This window comes from Tinamus guttatus, unplaced genomic scaffold (assembly GCF_059628265.1).
Source record: "Tinamus guttatus ecotype Peru unplaced genomic scaffold, ASM5962826v1 Tinamus_guttatus_pri_ptg000364l, whole genome shotgun sequence".
Classification (NCBI taxonomy): Eukaryota; Metazoa; Chordata; class Aves; order Tinamiformes; family Tinamidae; genus Tinamus; species Tinamus guttatus.
Genome location: NW_028288898.1, coordinates 516,304 through 532,277, shown reverse-complemented (window position 1 = coordinate 532,277; position 15,974 = coordinate 516,304). Strand labels below are relative to the sequence as shown.

The following is a 15,974-nucleotide window of genomic DNA, read 5'->3' as shown; positions in this document are numbered from 1 at the left end:
GCGCCTCAGACTCACCCGTCACACCCCATTTTAGCTGCTTCCATGTTAAGCTCTACCGTATAAAACACGGCTGACAAAAACTTCATTTTTAGTTTGCTGGAACTACTTTACACACTGAGCTGGTGACATAAAGCCCATAAAAAACAGCATATCAAATAATTTTGACATCAGTAGTCTTATATTTCCATTAATAGAGAGCTGAAGCCCTGCACGTGAGCCTTGCAGGACCCCACAGGGGCTCATGCAGTGTCTGCCGCACCTCGTCCCGCAGCTTCAGCGCGCGGCTCTGCAGGGCTTGGCCTTCCACTAAACACAAGTTACGCTCTCTACCCCATCGTTGATCCTTACACACACAACCACAAACTCACACTGCTCTTACCTTGGGGTAGTTTAATTTTAGTAAATCTACAAATAAATCACATTTATTGCACAGGAAAGCACTGTAAAGAGCTTCATTTTTCACAGGCAGATAATACAGCTAATTTATTTTTCTATCTGCTGTCAAAGTACTTTTCCAGAGTACTAAAAAGACACTGAAGTCTCCCTATCATAGAAAGGGATAAAAAACAAACAAGCAAGCAGCATTCTAACTTCAGGACACACGCACTGTACTCTGTGCTACGTGTGGACTCTACGTGCTGTGATAACCCAACAGCTAAACTGGGGATTCTCTGGGCATCTCCCATCTTGTGACTGTCAGCAGCTTAGAAGTTTCCTGTGCTGGATTGCCATGTTCAACATTCATTAGCAGTTTGATCTTTTATGAATGTATTTAATTCATTTTGAATACTTCTGGTTTCCACAAAAATCTTGCTGCAGTGATTCACACATTTTTTCACTACATGATTTTTTTTTTTTTTTTTTTTTTTAAAAACCAGGCACCCTATATTTCACGGAAACACCTCTGCTGTCAGGTTTTGACACGAGACCACCCACAGTCACATTTCCATGGCATTTATGAATGCATAGCAATTCCTTGAACATTCCCCTCACTTATTTCTTTTCCAGACTGAACAGGCCAGGCAGTCCCAAGCAAGGAGGTGGCTGTCACACAGCACACGCGGGAGCTGCTGCACCAGCCTCTGGCTGCAGAAAGCTCCGTAGATCCAGGGACAGAGCGGGATGGAGAGGTCAGGAACAGACCACTGAGGATCACAGACTGAAATAGGGATTACTTCGTAATTCACATTCTTTTTTTGCTCATTGCATTGAGCAGAGTAGATCCCAGCAGAGATCCTTGGGAATCCTATTGTAATTTCCTCCTAGTTTAAAATTTGACCACTTCTTTCTATCTTTTGTATCCTATTCTTCATAAAGTTCCTCTTTAAAAAAAAAAAAAAAAAAAAAAAAAAAAAAAGTTTCCCGCCTCGGAGGCACTACAGAAGGGAAGTTTTTGACAGATTCTCCGAAATATCTGTATTTTGAAAACCTAGGAGATCACCCTTATCCCCTCCCACACTACCACCTTCAGAGAACACTGAAAAGATATCACATTAACTCCCCTTCACAAAACCATTGAGATTACCAGCATACATACCCACTTGTCTGATAATTCTACACCTTATTACAGTTTCTAATAACAGAAGCAGAGATTCTTCTTAAATTTTTAACTTCATTTTTGTCTGAACACTATCTCTACAGCCTGGTTCCATAAAAGCAAAAGCCATATAAGCTTCCCTCTGTAACAAAATTTATTGTACATAATGTTAACTAGATGAAAATAAACTTGTTTTCTCAACTAGAACATGGGATGAACTGAAAAGCACTGGAGAAGCCTGTCTAAGGCTTCAGTGGGAGCAACACAAGTGTTTCTGTAGTCGAAGCACAAAAACCCCAGTCAAAATGCTGCAAAGTCTCCTTGCCAGTGGTGGAAGTTCCAGTTTTGTAGCTGTAGGGCAACAGTGAAGAGCCTGAACTCAAACTCGCAGAGATTGCATAGAAGCCCCTGCGTGCAAACACTGCAGAGCAGCAAGTCTCTGGACACCCAGAGATGCTCCTATGCACTGCAGGACATGCATCTTGTCAACCTAATTAAACGCCAGAAATCATTTAGTGTTAGCAGTTTTTCCTGCGAGGCAGGAAACACCAGGAGACTAATAGCAGGAGAAGTGGCCTAGAGGGCATTGAATTCCCTCCTACAATTACCTAGCAGAAAAAAAGAGCAGTAACATCTTTAGAGACTACCGTCTGCACCAAAAATATTCAGGAATATTTTTGAAATATGAGAATTTCAAGAGAGGATCTCCATGAATAAGTCTGAATTTATATATCCATGTGTGTATGTATGCATACACATTCACATACATTTATTTCTTCATTTTGGACATCCCATACCAGGCATGGATTGTGCTTTGTGCTGGGTCAGCTGAGCCCTATTTGTCCAGCTCTGATGTGGCTAAAGTGGCAATCGTTATCCAAAGATGGACAAAGATAGGGGAAAAAAATACAAAACTCATCCTCTTAAACCAGAATATTTCATGCTATTACAGTATCACGTAATAACCAACAAGTTCTTACATGAAAAGGCTCCATTTACTCTCTGTGCTCGGGGCGGGGAAGAAAAAAGAAAAAGAAATCTTGTGACTAAAAATGACTGAAATGAAAACAAAATAGCCATTTCTCTGGGCTAGGTAGAGATTACCAAAGGGCACTTAGCCATCACCCTCCCCCAGGCCATTTTTTGACAAGCTAAAGCTCCGTTTCTCCTTGGCTGCTTCTTAACCCACAAAGTTAACTGAGTACTTTAAAACTTGTTTAAACTTTCTAATTTCTTGCAGAGTTTTAGGAGATTAATTCAAAGTTAGATGTGTTGAGCTCTGCACAACTACCTAATGACACTCACTATTCTTATCCCAAATCCCAAACAGAGACAGCATCGTTCACAGGGGAACAGAAAGAAGCAAGCGCACGTGAGAAAGCTGCTTTACCAGCCTCTACACGTTAATGTGCGTTTTCACATTGCTAGAGGAATGAATATGGTTTTCCTCACCACCGACCGTGCTATCCCCTGTGGAACAGCCTCCTGAACACACGATTCCCACCTTCACCTGCTTCAGGCACACGGAGGCTCCCTTTTTCAGGTATTACGCAGAGCAGACCAGTGCTCTAGTTTGAGAGCCTTATTTCATTGAGAAACATCCACCACTACAAAGGCAGCAGAGAACTGAGGAGGGAGGAGATCTAGAAGACAGGTAAAAATAAGAGGCTTAAGGGCCACATCCCGTTTCTATGGGAGGCTGAACACGTGAGGGAGGATGACTGAGGACCAGGACGCGCGTCGGGCGAGCTGGTGACGGAAGGAGCAGCTCCTCCTGCCTGAAGGGCGCTAAGGTGCAGGCAGGCACCGCGCTGCGGAGTCCCACGAGCGGCCTTCCCCGGGCTGCCGTCATCATCGTCCCCACGGCGCTCAGAGAGCCCCAAGGCAGCAGGGGATCTGCACCAAGGAAGGAGGAAACCCCGAGGGGGAGCGGCCTATGCAAGTGCAGGTATGCAGAGCACCCCAAGGGAGTCTGCAACCTGGTATTGCCAAAAACGGCATTTTTCAGAGTACAGATAAGAAAATTGACAGCTTTACCTCATTAAAAAATACCATTTATGTATTCTTCACATAAGAAAAGCTTTGCTTTCCTATCTAATACACTTACTATTATGGTTTAATAAAACACCTTACAAATTAGAGCAGACACCTTGAAAATAACTATCAGTTAAACCAAAATTTTGCCAATTCAGAGAAGCACTGCGGACTAAGTGGTTTATTACATTTATGTCAAAAGCGACATTTAGATTTTATCCCCACTCATGCTTCATATATAAAATGAAATTTATTTTTGATACTTGGAGTAAGTTTCTATGATTAGAAGAGATTTGGGGAACAGAAAGCGAGTGGTGGCTGCAGCCAGCAGCCCGGGCAGGGGTTCCTGGCACCGCCTGCACTCAAACAGCCTGTTCGTGCAGGTTGCGGAGACCCCCCAAACAGGAGGGTGGTTCTTCCTGCTCCAAAATTAGCGGCAAACCAAAATAATGGGCAACTTCCACAACACCGTATTCCCCAAGAGGGAACTTCTAATGGCAGCAGCAACATTTTGCAAGAAAGGCAGCTGGGGGGTGGCTGGATTTTCCCCCATCCCCAGAACAGGCAACTTGGAGACTTTTGCAAATAGTTCAGCTCTATTTCTGCTGCAACCCCTTTCATCCAAAGTGCTTCTGTGCAGCCTCTCACACACACTCCCCTGACCACATCAGCTGTAAAATCAAGTATCTTAAGACCACACTGGGCTCAGTATGTCCAGGAGAAACAAAGTGTCTGGATGAGACCTGGAAGTACAGAGCGACAGAGCTGCTGCTGCACAGCCCCAGAGCTGCTGAAGGCACAACCCTGCTTGGGTCAAAGCCCAAACTACAGCTTTGCTTTTCATCTCAGTTCTGCTTGAATGACAAACTTATTTTCAGACACACTTTATGATTATAGTGGGCACATACACACACGCTATGGATGTAAAGTCATTTAAAAAAAAAATCTTAATTTGGAAGTTGCTCAGTATGAGCTAGTTAGGGGGAAAATATCTCAATTTTTAGGAAATTATTTACATTTGTGTGGGAACTGCTCAAATAGCCCAGTTTAGGAACAGTTTAATTCCCAGAAGGTGATGATAAAAGATGACAACTCTAGTATTTAAAATACACTCTGTTACATGTTGTGTTCTCAAAGAGTTTGCATCACAGATCATTTAAGCTTCTCCCCTAGTCTTGGTTAATAAAATTATAATACCCCTCAAAATTTTAGTGGTGATCAGACATAAATGGAAGTTAGTAAATTCTTTTTGAGAATACAGGTTGTTATATAGAAAGCGCATGTGGAGCTTTTCACTCTAGGAGGGAGCAGTTCCTGTGGCCAGGGCTCTGCTCCAGGCAGGATGGAGCCACGGGGACCTTCTCGCGGTGCCAGTGCCAGCCCTGGCCCCACAGAGCGGCTGCGGAGGCGGGGAGGGACACGGGCTCTCGCGGCTGCTCCTCAGCCTCCTTCCTATCCCGAGGAGGGACACGGGCTCTCGCGGCTGCTCCTCAGCCTCCTTCCTATCCCGAGGAGGGACACGGGCTCTCGCGGCTGCTCCACATCCTCCTTCCTATCCCGAGGAGGGACACGGGCTCTCGCGGCTGCTCCTCAGCCTCCTTCCTATCCCGAGGAGGGACACGGGCTCTCGTGGCTGCTCCACATCCTCCTTCCTTCCCCACGGAGATGAGGAGGGACGCGGACTCTCGCAGGAGCTCCTCACTTCTCCTTCCTTCCCCTCTTACTACACTAGGGCTCATTTCCTTCCTTCACAATCTCAGCATTTTTTAAAAATCCTCTTGCCATACCAGTCCTCTCCTTCCGTTTGAAGCACTAGTGCCTCTTCCCGTCTCCTCTTCCAAAGGACTCCTTCTCCATGTGGCTGCCACTTCTCCCTCCGCCTCTTTCTTCTCCTCCTCCCTCCATCCAGGCTTTTTGGTTACGTGCGGGTCACTTATCCCCTGGGACACTCTCCACCTCCTACGCCCCATCCCTTCCTCTGCCTCCCCAGTGTAGTATTTACACTCCTACGCACAAAGCAGCACGTGTGGCTGCAGGAGGACACCGCTGAAAGCCGCTCTCTTACCTGAACCCCTGGGATTACAGCACTTTGCACAGCTGACATTTCTTAAGAAAGCTGCAGATGGACATGTCCAACACCAGACAGAACACACACTTAAATCTCTGAACACGAAATTAAGCTATTACTGTTCTGTGCAAAGGCTACGGAAAGCATCTTCAGAGACAACTCAAAACTTGAAAGCCCTCTTTCTCCTGTTTTCATCTGTACAAGGACACAAATAAGTCAGGTGGGGGAAAAATCCCAATCACCTTTGGATAAAGAAACCAAAGACCCTGAATAAGCTCCAGCTCATTAGAAGACACCATTTACAGTTTGCCAGCAGCAGCAGAGGGTTTCTGCAGCCCACACGCACAGGGACTGTGTTGCTGGCTCAGCAACGCCAGCACCTTTACTGTCTCACAAAAGACTTTTCCAGAGCAAATCTTCATTAAAGCCACCAAATTTCCAAACAACATTTGTAGAGGAAGAAGGGGAGAAGAGCCACAACTTCTAGGTCTCCCAAATATTTATCTCTTTGGATGATCCTTCCCAGGGAGCATCAGCAGGGCAGATGATTAAACAAGAAGCAGAAGCCCCAAGGGACGCAGGCCGCTCCGGAGTGGGAGCTGCGGATGTGCCCGCTGCCCCTTTCAGTAGCTAGGGGCCTGGATCACATCCGGGCGATTAGGGGTTTCCTTCGAGTAAAATGAAATAAGAAAGCTCATTGAAATATCCATGAACCAGACGAATCCTTCCCAAATGTGTTACAAACAAATTACTTGGCAGTACAAAGGGATCGGTTGTAACTGAATCCCAACGTATCCTTAATGGCCTGCAGATCTGGCAGGATGTCTCGAGTTCCCCCTCTGATCTCCCTGCACTTTGGCCTTCGGTTGTTTATACAGGCAGAGGCCAGGAGGTCGCACCACGAAAATCAGCAAGTTGTTTACACATATGGCAAGCACACACCAGGCAGGAATTCCCGCCCGGCTCCAGCCGCACACACTAGTTACAGCACTGGCCTGGGCTCACACATCCCGCGCAGCGGCCAGCGGCTCTGGAGACCCGGCTGCCCCGCACCGCAGCTCCCGCTGGCTCACACACCGCTCCCGCTGGAGCCGGCGGGCAGGGGAAAGCTCTTCGTTCGCAGGAACGCACCGTCTGCCCAGCGCTCAGGCTGGCTTTACAACTAAAATTAGTTAAAAAATTCCCTAAAGTCATTCATTCGTAAGCCTTGGAAACATTCCTAATCTTTGCAAAGTTCCTCACTAAACCTCTGCAACAGCACACCTTACACGAGGCACCAAGGCATGTTATTAATGCCAGCCAACATCAGGGCTGCCAGAGAAATCACCCAGCAAAGCAAAGAAGCTAACACATGAAAAACAAAACAATGCTAAAAAAAAAAAAAAAGTTTCTAAAATTATTTAATTAGGAATAGTTTGTGGATATATGCTAGGTGTGAGAGTTCCATAGTTCAAAACAGAAACGTAAGGCATGAAGATAGTCTTATATTCTTATTCATCATAAGAGACTGACAAATTCATGACATTTGTGTCATGAACCACTATCAGAAATCCTCTCAGAAGGGGTACCGTCATTTTACCTTCTGCATTTTGATGTCAACAAATATTTAAAATAAATGTTTAAAACCCTCAAAGAACCCTTCTCACACGAGCACCTCAACTGCGGTGCTCTCGGTAATCTCCAATGAACCTTTTCCTCTGCCTCAACCTTCAGGCTTGGTGCTAAAGCTTGAAGTCTGCTGTTCAACATTTATGTTGAAAGTTTTCTTAAACATAAGTTGAATACAGATTTGCTGGCAGGTCTGAAGAAAATTCTGACTTGTTAGTCCCAGTCCAAAACATTTCAAAGTAAAAAACTAAGTTAGTAGAATTCCCTACATTCACAGCAATCATGCAGACAGCATTAGTCCAGTCCTGTTACCAGTAGGTTATAAATTAGAAGTTCTATTAAGAAGCTAATACAAAACTAAACCCCCAAAACACAGGCTCTACCTTGCTTGGTAGAGCATGTGCTCTGTTGTTGAAGGAACCACAGCAAATCCGTGGAGCATCAGGACACACTCCCACAAACTCACCTCTACTCACAAAACGAGGAATAAAAGCAAGTGAGGATCCTCCGATCTCCATTAGGACATGTAAATTAATTAGAAATTCTCCAGATTTAACTTTGGCAGTAGATTCCCTTTTAGCTATTACAGCAACTATGGTTAAACTACCTGAGTTTTCTGCAGAAGGACATTTGCGCACGAGTAAAACTGTAAAGGAAAGATGTACCTGAAAAGACTTCGTACCTTTCTCTTCCCCATTTGACAAAAAACTAAATTAAACTATGTATTTGAGCAGCACATTGGCATCAGGAAAAAAAAGAAATATTTGCATGGAGATACCTCACAGTAAAAACTGCAAGAGAATCACCACCCTGAAAATTATAAAAATTCCATGAAGAAACAGTAAAACAGTACAAGTCACATGTAAGTAAGAGTCAAGTTCTTCTGTGTATCCGTGAATGGATGGTTTTATCGGGCAGGTAAGAACAGTTTCTTCACAGTACAGAAGAAAAGGGAAGCAATAGCCAAAAGAAATGGCAGGTCAAGCCAAGGGGCAATGCTGCTAGCCACAACCCATTAAACAAAAGGTGTCTCTGAAAGAGCACACAAAAAGACCCTCCTACAGGGAAGAGTTAAAATATGGCTGTGAATATGCTGTTAAATGCAAACTCTTACCTGCAAAAGGAAAGAGGGATTTTGGAAACTACTCCCTTCAATACTGGGTGAATGACATCCCAACAGCATGCACAAGCACAAAACATTATCGTCAGAGAATACGTCACTGGATAATCTATGGCAAGCAGTGCATTACCTGCAGTCAGGGATAAGTCGGACAGATGAGAATTAGTTATCAGCAGATTGCACTAACAGGAAGGAAGGAACAAACTCAGCTGAGGACGGGGACAAGCTGCAGGACAGCAGGGAGCAGCAGCAGCCTGGGGCGAGGAAGCCAGCAGTGCCCGGAGCACCAGGAAAGGGGCGGGAGGCGCCTGGAGGCAGGAGCCAGTTAACAGGGCAGGATATGGTAGTGCCAGCACTGGGACTTCAAGCTGCTGAGAAAAAGCTGAGACTCCTTCAGACAACACCAACAAAGAGTGGAGGAGAAGAAATGTGTTTATAAGGCAAGGGTGGAGAGGGGTTCCTAAAGTAGGAACCAAAAAAACATTGCTTCCTGCTAAGTTGTCCCAAAAGCTAAAGATTGCTTTTTCACAGCATTAGCTGCTTAATTACTAACACTTCATCCTCTGATTGCATGTCCTTAGGGAAAATTCTTACTAAGATTTAGCAAGACAGAGTTGTACTGCATTTTCAAAGTACATTATTTCCACTGCAAACTCTAGGGTAATGGATTATTTAAATATCATAAAACAAACAGGTTTAGACAAACAAAAAATTGTCTGTTTAAAAAAAAAAATCTAATTGAAAACCATTTGGGGGAAAAGAGCGTATGGTGAGAAATTAAACGTTTCTCCTGACAGTTAACAGCTCTGCAGCTTTACCTCAGATTTCTGTTCAGCTACCAGGCTTCGAGGAGCAGAGGCGGCCCTGGCAATGCCCAGTTGTGGGGGGCTGCAGATTCATCATCTCTGCACGCTGGGCAGCTGGGCAGCGAGAGCCGAAGGTGACCGCATTTCCCCCGGCGGATCCGGGGGCAGCTGGAGGTGAAGCCCACAACCCAAAACCTGGATTCCTGTTCCCCAGTGTCCATAGAAGTAGAGGTGCTACCCTTAACACTCAGCCAGGATCCCTGTTCTCCAGCTGCTGGCCAGTTTACGTTTACACTGCAGCTACATTACAGGCTCTTCGCAAGTAAAAACAGGACCCCAGAATTTGTTTGGAGATCTGCTCCCCTCCTCCGATGCACTCACCGCACACGGATTTGAAGCAAGTACAATTAGGCTGCAACTACTGCTGTTTCATTTGGGGAGGGAAGTAGTTACAGATGTTGAAGACAACCCACACGCGCAGGTCTGCGTCAGGTGGAGCTTTCTGCAGGTCGAGAGGCAGGTTCATAGAGACCACGGGATCTTTGTTGATACGTACTGAATACTGCAAAATAAAGATCTTCCGGCTAAAGTGTGAGTTTGTACTCACAACTGCCTTCCATAAAGTAGCATTACTACTAGACAGTATGTAATGCTAATTACCCATCTTTTCTGAGGGGAATCCTGTGCTCCCCGCTCCCGAAGCTCCACATGAGACTCACCTGAAGACCTGCCCAAAGGCTGCACAAGGACCAGAGCAAGGACCCTAAGAGACTGCCCAGCTCTGGCACTCAAGGAGCAAAAAACCCATAAATGCTGCATGAAGGAAAGAACGTCTGCTATAGTTAAGACACTATTTTGAAATTAAAGTGTTCAGAAGCATGAGATTCAAGGGTAAAAGCAAGAAGCATCCCAAACATCTCAAATTTATTTCTTGGATCTATCAAAACATTAATTTTGGGCCAGAAGGCTAAATTTTGAATGGAAAAGACCCTGAAGGGACTAAGGAAGTTATCAGGCTACTATTGTTTCTCTTAAAAAAAAAAAAAAAAAAAAAGTTTTGCAGCCTATTTTCTACCAAAACATGAGTTATTCTTCTTGGAACTTAGAAAGACAGAATAATTTTTAAGGGTAGAACATGGCTCAGCTGGACATCAGTTATGACTGCAGAACAGTTGGTTGGGCAGCACTAGCCCCAAACTTTGCCAAATTTTCCTGTCTCCAAGGAAAGCCTTCAGGATTTAGAAGCAGAAAGGTATAAATCAAGGGTGGAGATTGCAATTCTTTATTCTTCTGTTATTACAATCTACCCAATATGTTGTAATTTTAAAAAACTTGAATTTTGTCTCTCGCTCACCATTTCAGAACTCACTGGAACACTGACTTGTGCTTTCTTAACAATCAAGAAGTGAGGCAAGAGTTTGGCAGCCTGCTGCTTTCTCTGAAGCTGTGGCCATCGCACGGAGACCGCGTCCAGGAGGCAGCTGCACGTTTCCCACTCGAGCGCAGCAGCTGCAGCAACCTGCACTGCACCTTGAGAAGGCACAGGCTACAGGAGGGGAAAAACTGAGACATCCCCGGCGCCTTTGAGCCACGCTGGGAGGCCAGCACTGACGCACATCTACATCTACAGATGGTTCTTCAAGTGCCCGCTGCTGACTTACATACATGAGAGAGTTCACAGAAATCAGAACTTCCTCAAGAAATCACCCTGCTAGCACTCAGTTACAGGAACAACGTTTGTTTCAATTATTTCTATAGTATTTTACAGTTAGGACTGAACAACCTTTCTGCAGCGCTTCTCTGCCAGGAAGCCGTTAAATCCCCAGTTTGGCAGCTCTGAGTTGCATTACCACATCCTATACCTACAGGTCATACTATCCATAACGTACAGTGTCTTAGTTTCTCTTCAATAGTGGTTCAAAATAAGACACAGCTGGACTCAACACTTCTGAAACTCCAGAATCTGACTGTGCCATTGCCAGGAACATTGAAGGACAAAAAGATGCCCCCACAGCCCATTTACTCAGTGACTAAATGCCCCACTGCAGCACTTAGGGCCTCTTCCCACCACTTCACTCAAATGAACGAGGCCTAACTTATCAGCCATCATCTCTAACACACACTTTTACACAGGGCTTCGCTATTTCCCAGAGTAGCCAGTGACATTTTTGGAAGACTTTCAGGCAGAATTTTTAAAGCCATACGTATTGCTTGAATCCATGAGCAATTCAAATGAGCTAAACTTTACAAAATCTTTTCTTTTTTTCCCCTGCAACAGGAAACACCTCACTATTTTAACAGCAAAGTAGTTACTTCAGCTGCCTAAATATAATCCTACACACACATGGTTCAGCCCACGTGGGAAAGCTGAGCTCTGACAACAGTTTAAACAAGAGAGTCGCTCCGTTCCCAGGTAAAGGGCCACAGGCTCCCTGCAGCCCAGCCAGGCTTGTTACACAGGAGACTGTTCTTAGCAACATGGGAGCAGCAGAGAACGCCAGAGCAAAGGAAAACAGTATCTGATACCTGCTTAAGTAATTATGGAAGTGATTACGTATAACACAGACATATTTTTCTGGTTGTTAAAACACACCATTCAAAATGAACACATATTTCTTGCCAGACAAGAAAAAGGGAAGCTGCCTCTGATATTTCCAAGAAAAACAGGGTAAGAAGTACAGTGCATTGCTAAAGGTCAAATCAAAGATCTCTACAGTGAGCACACTTTCCTTTACAAGAGCTTTCTTTGATGGGGAAGAACAACAAAGCCCAAACTAGTCGCACTGCTCAGCTCCCAGTTTCCTTCTTATATCTAACACCGCAAACAGTTTGGACAGCAAACGTGGAATTCCTCACCGAGTCTCTGGAGACCCTGCAATAACAACCAGCTACATCAGTCTATTTGGGACTTTTCACAGCTCTGCTTCTAGAACATATAAACACAGACAAATCAGAGCAAACCGGTGTTAAACCTCCTCCTCACACGAGCCTGCCGGGCGAGGCCTGCACAGACTTCTAGTTCCCAGGTTTTCTCTTTGCTGCGGATATGTACTGAGAAGCGGCTGGGCCACCTTTCCCAGAGGAAAGTGACCCTATCTTTCTCAAACACACTGAAGGAAAAAAAAAATAAAAAAGGAAAATATTTTTCTCTCTTGCCATCTCTCAGACCATAGCTGAGAGTTTGTCTCTTCATGCAGCCCCTTTTATCATGTATGTTCCATCAAGCTCACCCACATCCCTTTTGTTGCCACCTTCCTGGTGCTCCTGGGAGCAGCCCAGCACAGCCCGTCCGAGACAGGGACACGCTCCCAGGATGGGGAAAGCCACTTCCACACAGAACTATTCGTTTCCCAGAGCAGCTCCTCCTGGGCACCCTCCGTGGGAGCTGCCTGACCGCCCCGCCAGCCTCTCCGCAGCGCCCGCGCAGACGTCCGGCCCCACAGGTCTGATCCTCAGCTGCTCGGGCGGCTGCCGTCCAACCTGTGGCTGTAGAGACCTTGTAAGGATCCCGTGGATCAAATCCCCCTCCCCTCCAGAGCCAATTGCAGATTTTCATCAAGAGGTAATCTTAAACAAGGTCAAATTCGCAATTATGGTCTTACACTGGCTGGTATGTCAGAGGCATGCTTAATGAGCACAGAATTAACTTTGATGTGAAAAAAATGAGCATTCCATTATAATTGAGAAAAATAGCAAAAGGGCTTTTTTTTTTTTTTTTTTTTTTTTTTTTAAGAACTACTAATTGAGAGGCAGAGGTGCTGTGCACTTGCTCTTGGGTTTTCTCTTTACAAGACTGAATTCCATTCATAAAGAAAACGAAGAAAAATTTTGTGCAGCCAGCTCCTTTGGTCGAAGTGTTTACACATTTGGTTCATTCAGCAGCTCAGCTGACAGAGTATTTAGCAGGAGGAGGATTCCTCTGAGCACCTTGTTCAGCCTCCTACACCGTAATTCACAGTGGGAGAGGAGGGAGGCCCCAGGGCGCAGCTGCATCTTTCTTAATCTCTCAGCCCCCTGGCCTCTGGGTAGCCTAATTGTGCCAGCCATTCCGACAATTAACTCCCAGCTGGAATAATGAGAACCATCAGATAAAGACACCCTGGCAGTTACAACTGGAAGTGCTCCAGGGTCTTTGCAAGAGGAAAAATCAGGCCCAGACAGACCCGTTAACTGTGCCCCTTCTAGACAGACCTGGCTCTTGCATTGTTCTTCCACCTTTACACCGTGCTCCCCACCCTGCCTACAGGGTCCAAATTAAGCCAAGTTCTCTGCTCAAACCTATTTACTTTTTGGGAGCTGTGCGTTTTGGGAGACAGATGAAGCGTTCAGACCTGCATGTGATGCCATCACTAGTTCAGTGTTGCTGCAAGCAGCAGACCCGGTGGGACTGCTCAGAGCTACTGAATCATCTCTCTGCTAAACCGTGCAGCGCTCAGCTCTGGAAACACATGTGCAAACGAGACTTGATTCATGCAGAATTGCCAGGGCTCAGCTATTCCTGACTCTCTGGTACAGCAGGACGGATCTACTGGATCCAAGCTGGTCTGAGGAACAGAAAACCTGGGAACCCAAGATCCCAGATTTGTAGGGATCCAGAGCTGCTTCTATAGGTCCTGGAAAGGGAGCTGGGAAAAAAAAAAAAAAAAAAAAAAAAAAAGTCCACTGGCTTGGGTTCAAGCCTGCTAACATTAAAACCATGTTAGACTTCACTACTGTGTGAAATGTTTATAACATCTACAAATCAAAGAAGGTTGAAAACCACAGATTTAAAACACATCCTCAAGTAAACAAGAGTTTTGTAGTTAAAGACATCTAGGAACTTCATCAAGATTTTCTCCCCCACTTCAGCCTGTTCATTGTCTTTGGATACAGATTTCTAGCAACTCTGCCAAAACAGAAAGTTCTCAGATCAGGATATATTTTGATACAACCCATACTGTCATGATGGGACATACTGCATAGAGCTTAGTTGAGCACAGTAACTCCATTACCCACGTAGGACTGACTCCCTCCTAGCACATGTACTTTAGAACAGGAAGATAAAGAAAAAACCCAATCCGAGAATAACTGAAAGACAGTGTAAGGAAAAAGCTGGGTAGCACTTACGGTCAAGTCCGTTGATGTATCTCATTGTAATTTCACAGTGCCCCCAAACTGCACTGACTATGGGGTAAAGTTTTTTCCCTTTCAATCCCCTGAAGGCCACTCCAAGATACTGTCCGTCCACCATGAAGCTAAGCGTCCCTTCATCCATGTCCAAAACCACCAGTAAGGAGTCTGGGAGTACAAAAGACTCATCCGGTTCCAAAAAGACAGGATACGTAATCCCAGGTTGGTTTTTACAGTTGTGGTAAAGTTTGTTGCGTCCCAGATCCCAGCCCCACGATTCACTGTTGCTGCCAACCAGCGACGTGTATCCCACCGAGTGCAAAGGAGCTTCGGCCGTGGAGACACCCACCACGGCGTGGGTTCCTCGCTGCCTCGTGGGCCAGTGGATCTGCCACACGTGCAGGCCTCTCGTGTAGCCAACCTTGCCCCGGATGCAGTCTGTGCTTTGGGCAACTGGGTGTCTGTGAAAAGTTAGTTTATCATCTTCCTTTACAAATATATTTAAAGACCGATCTTCATTGTTCCACGCGTGTTTATGTTGGACCTCCAGCTTGGCAGGGGGCATATCCAACAACATGTCCAAGCGCGCAGGTTTGCAAAAATCCGGGCCTCTCAGCTCTCGTTTAACAGGTCTATAGGGGGGCTCCCTCACATCCACAGACTTTATGCTCCCTGAGATTTTCTGGCCCATTGCTTGGCTGCAGGTTTACAAAGAAGAAGGAAAAGTTGACTTTGGCCCAACGTTACCTCATGAAAGCACTTTTACACCAAGCCAGTGCCTCGACAAGCTGACTGGATTTACTTCTCCTGTTTGGAGCTTTGTAGCAGCAAAGTTTTCGAAGGAAAAATGCTCCTGAAAGAAAGCAGAAAGTTTCCAGTTAAATTAAGAAGACCAGTAGAAAACCCATAACACATTTTTAAAGAACTGTGATCACTAGTAGTTATTTTAAACACCCAAAAAAGGCAATTCGACACTTTTTGTTCAGTATCCTACAGCATCAACCAGACTGCCAGCAGGATACTTGGAGCTCACCAGTGTTCAGCCTACAGACAGTAATTTCCTCCTATTCATAATAGGATAGAGACATTCACCACCTTTTGCCCTTCCATTCATTTTGTCTAGCCAGGTCCAAAACAGTCTTGAAAAAAGGCATGTGCTATGGGGATAAACTTAATGTTCAGCTGTAACTCCACTTTTCCGCTCAATCTTCAGTTTCAGTTTCTTAGAATTATTCACTATGTCAGGTCATCTTTTTCTTTCTAAGCTCTTCTCTTGCCTGGACCCTCGCAATCCAGAACTTCTGCTTTCACCTTCTAATGTTATTAGAACAAACACAGCCAACAGCAGAGGTCTGCAAAATGTAATTGCTTATTTTTAACATACCCTGTCCTTAAAAGAAAAAAAAAATCATTAAGCTTTGTATTTTTTATGAAGAAGATAAAAAAGGAGAAGGAATAAGAGGCATTGCAGGACAAAGGAAGAGTGGGAGTTTCAGTTCTTCGGCAGATCTTTCTAATGGGGAACGAACTTCCATCAGAGCGCACGTTCTCCAGGCTAATCCCCTTCCTCAGCACCAAGGTACTAAGCTGACGAGGACTGGGACATAGTAATAGCAAGACATGTTAAGGCAAATTCATGATTTTGAAGGGCATTATTCCTGAGCTTCTGCAGATGAACATGGCAATTTAGCT

The 15,974-nt window shown here is 45.1% G+C and overlaps 1 protein-coding gene across 1 annotated transcript in view; it reads right to left on the bottom strand.

Moving 5' to 3' along the window:
• The window catches only part of SPSB4 (splA/ryanodine receptor domain and SOCS box containing 4), a 48,510-nt gene extending 33,085 nt beyond the window's left edge, over nucleotides 1-15,425 (bottom strand). The window contains exon 1 of the mRNA XM_010218697.2: nucleotides 14,280-15,425. Within this exon, the coding sequence (XP_010216999.1) occupies nucleotides 14,280-14,973 (694 nt within the window). The 5' untranslated portion in view covers nucleotides 14,974-15,425. The remainder of the gene's footprint in view (nucleotides 1-14,279) is intronic.
• Between the last annotated feature and the right edge of the window lie 549 nt (nucleotides 15,426-15,974).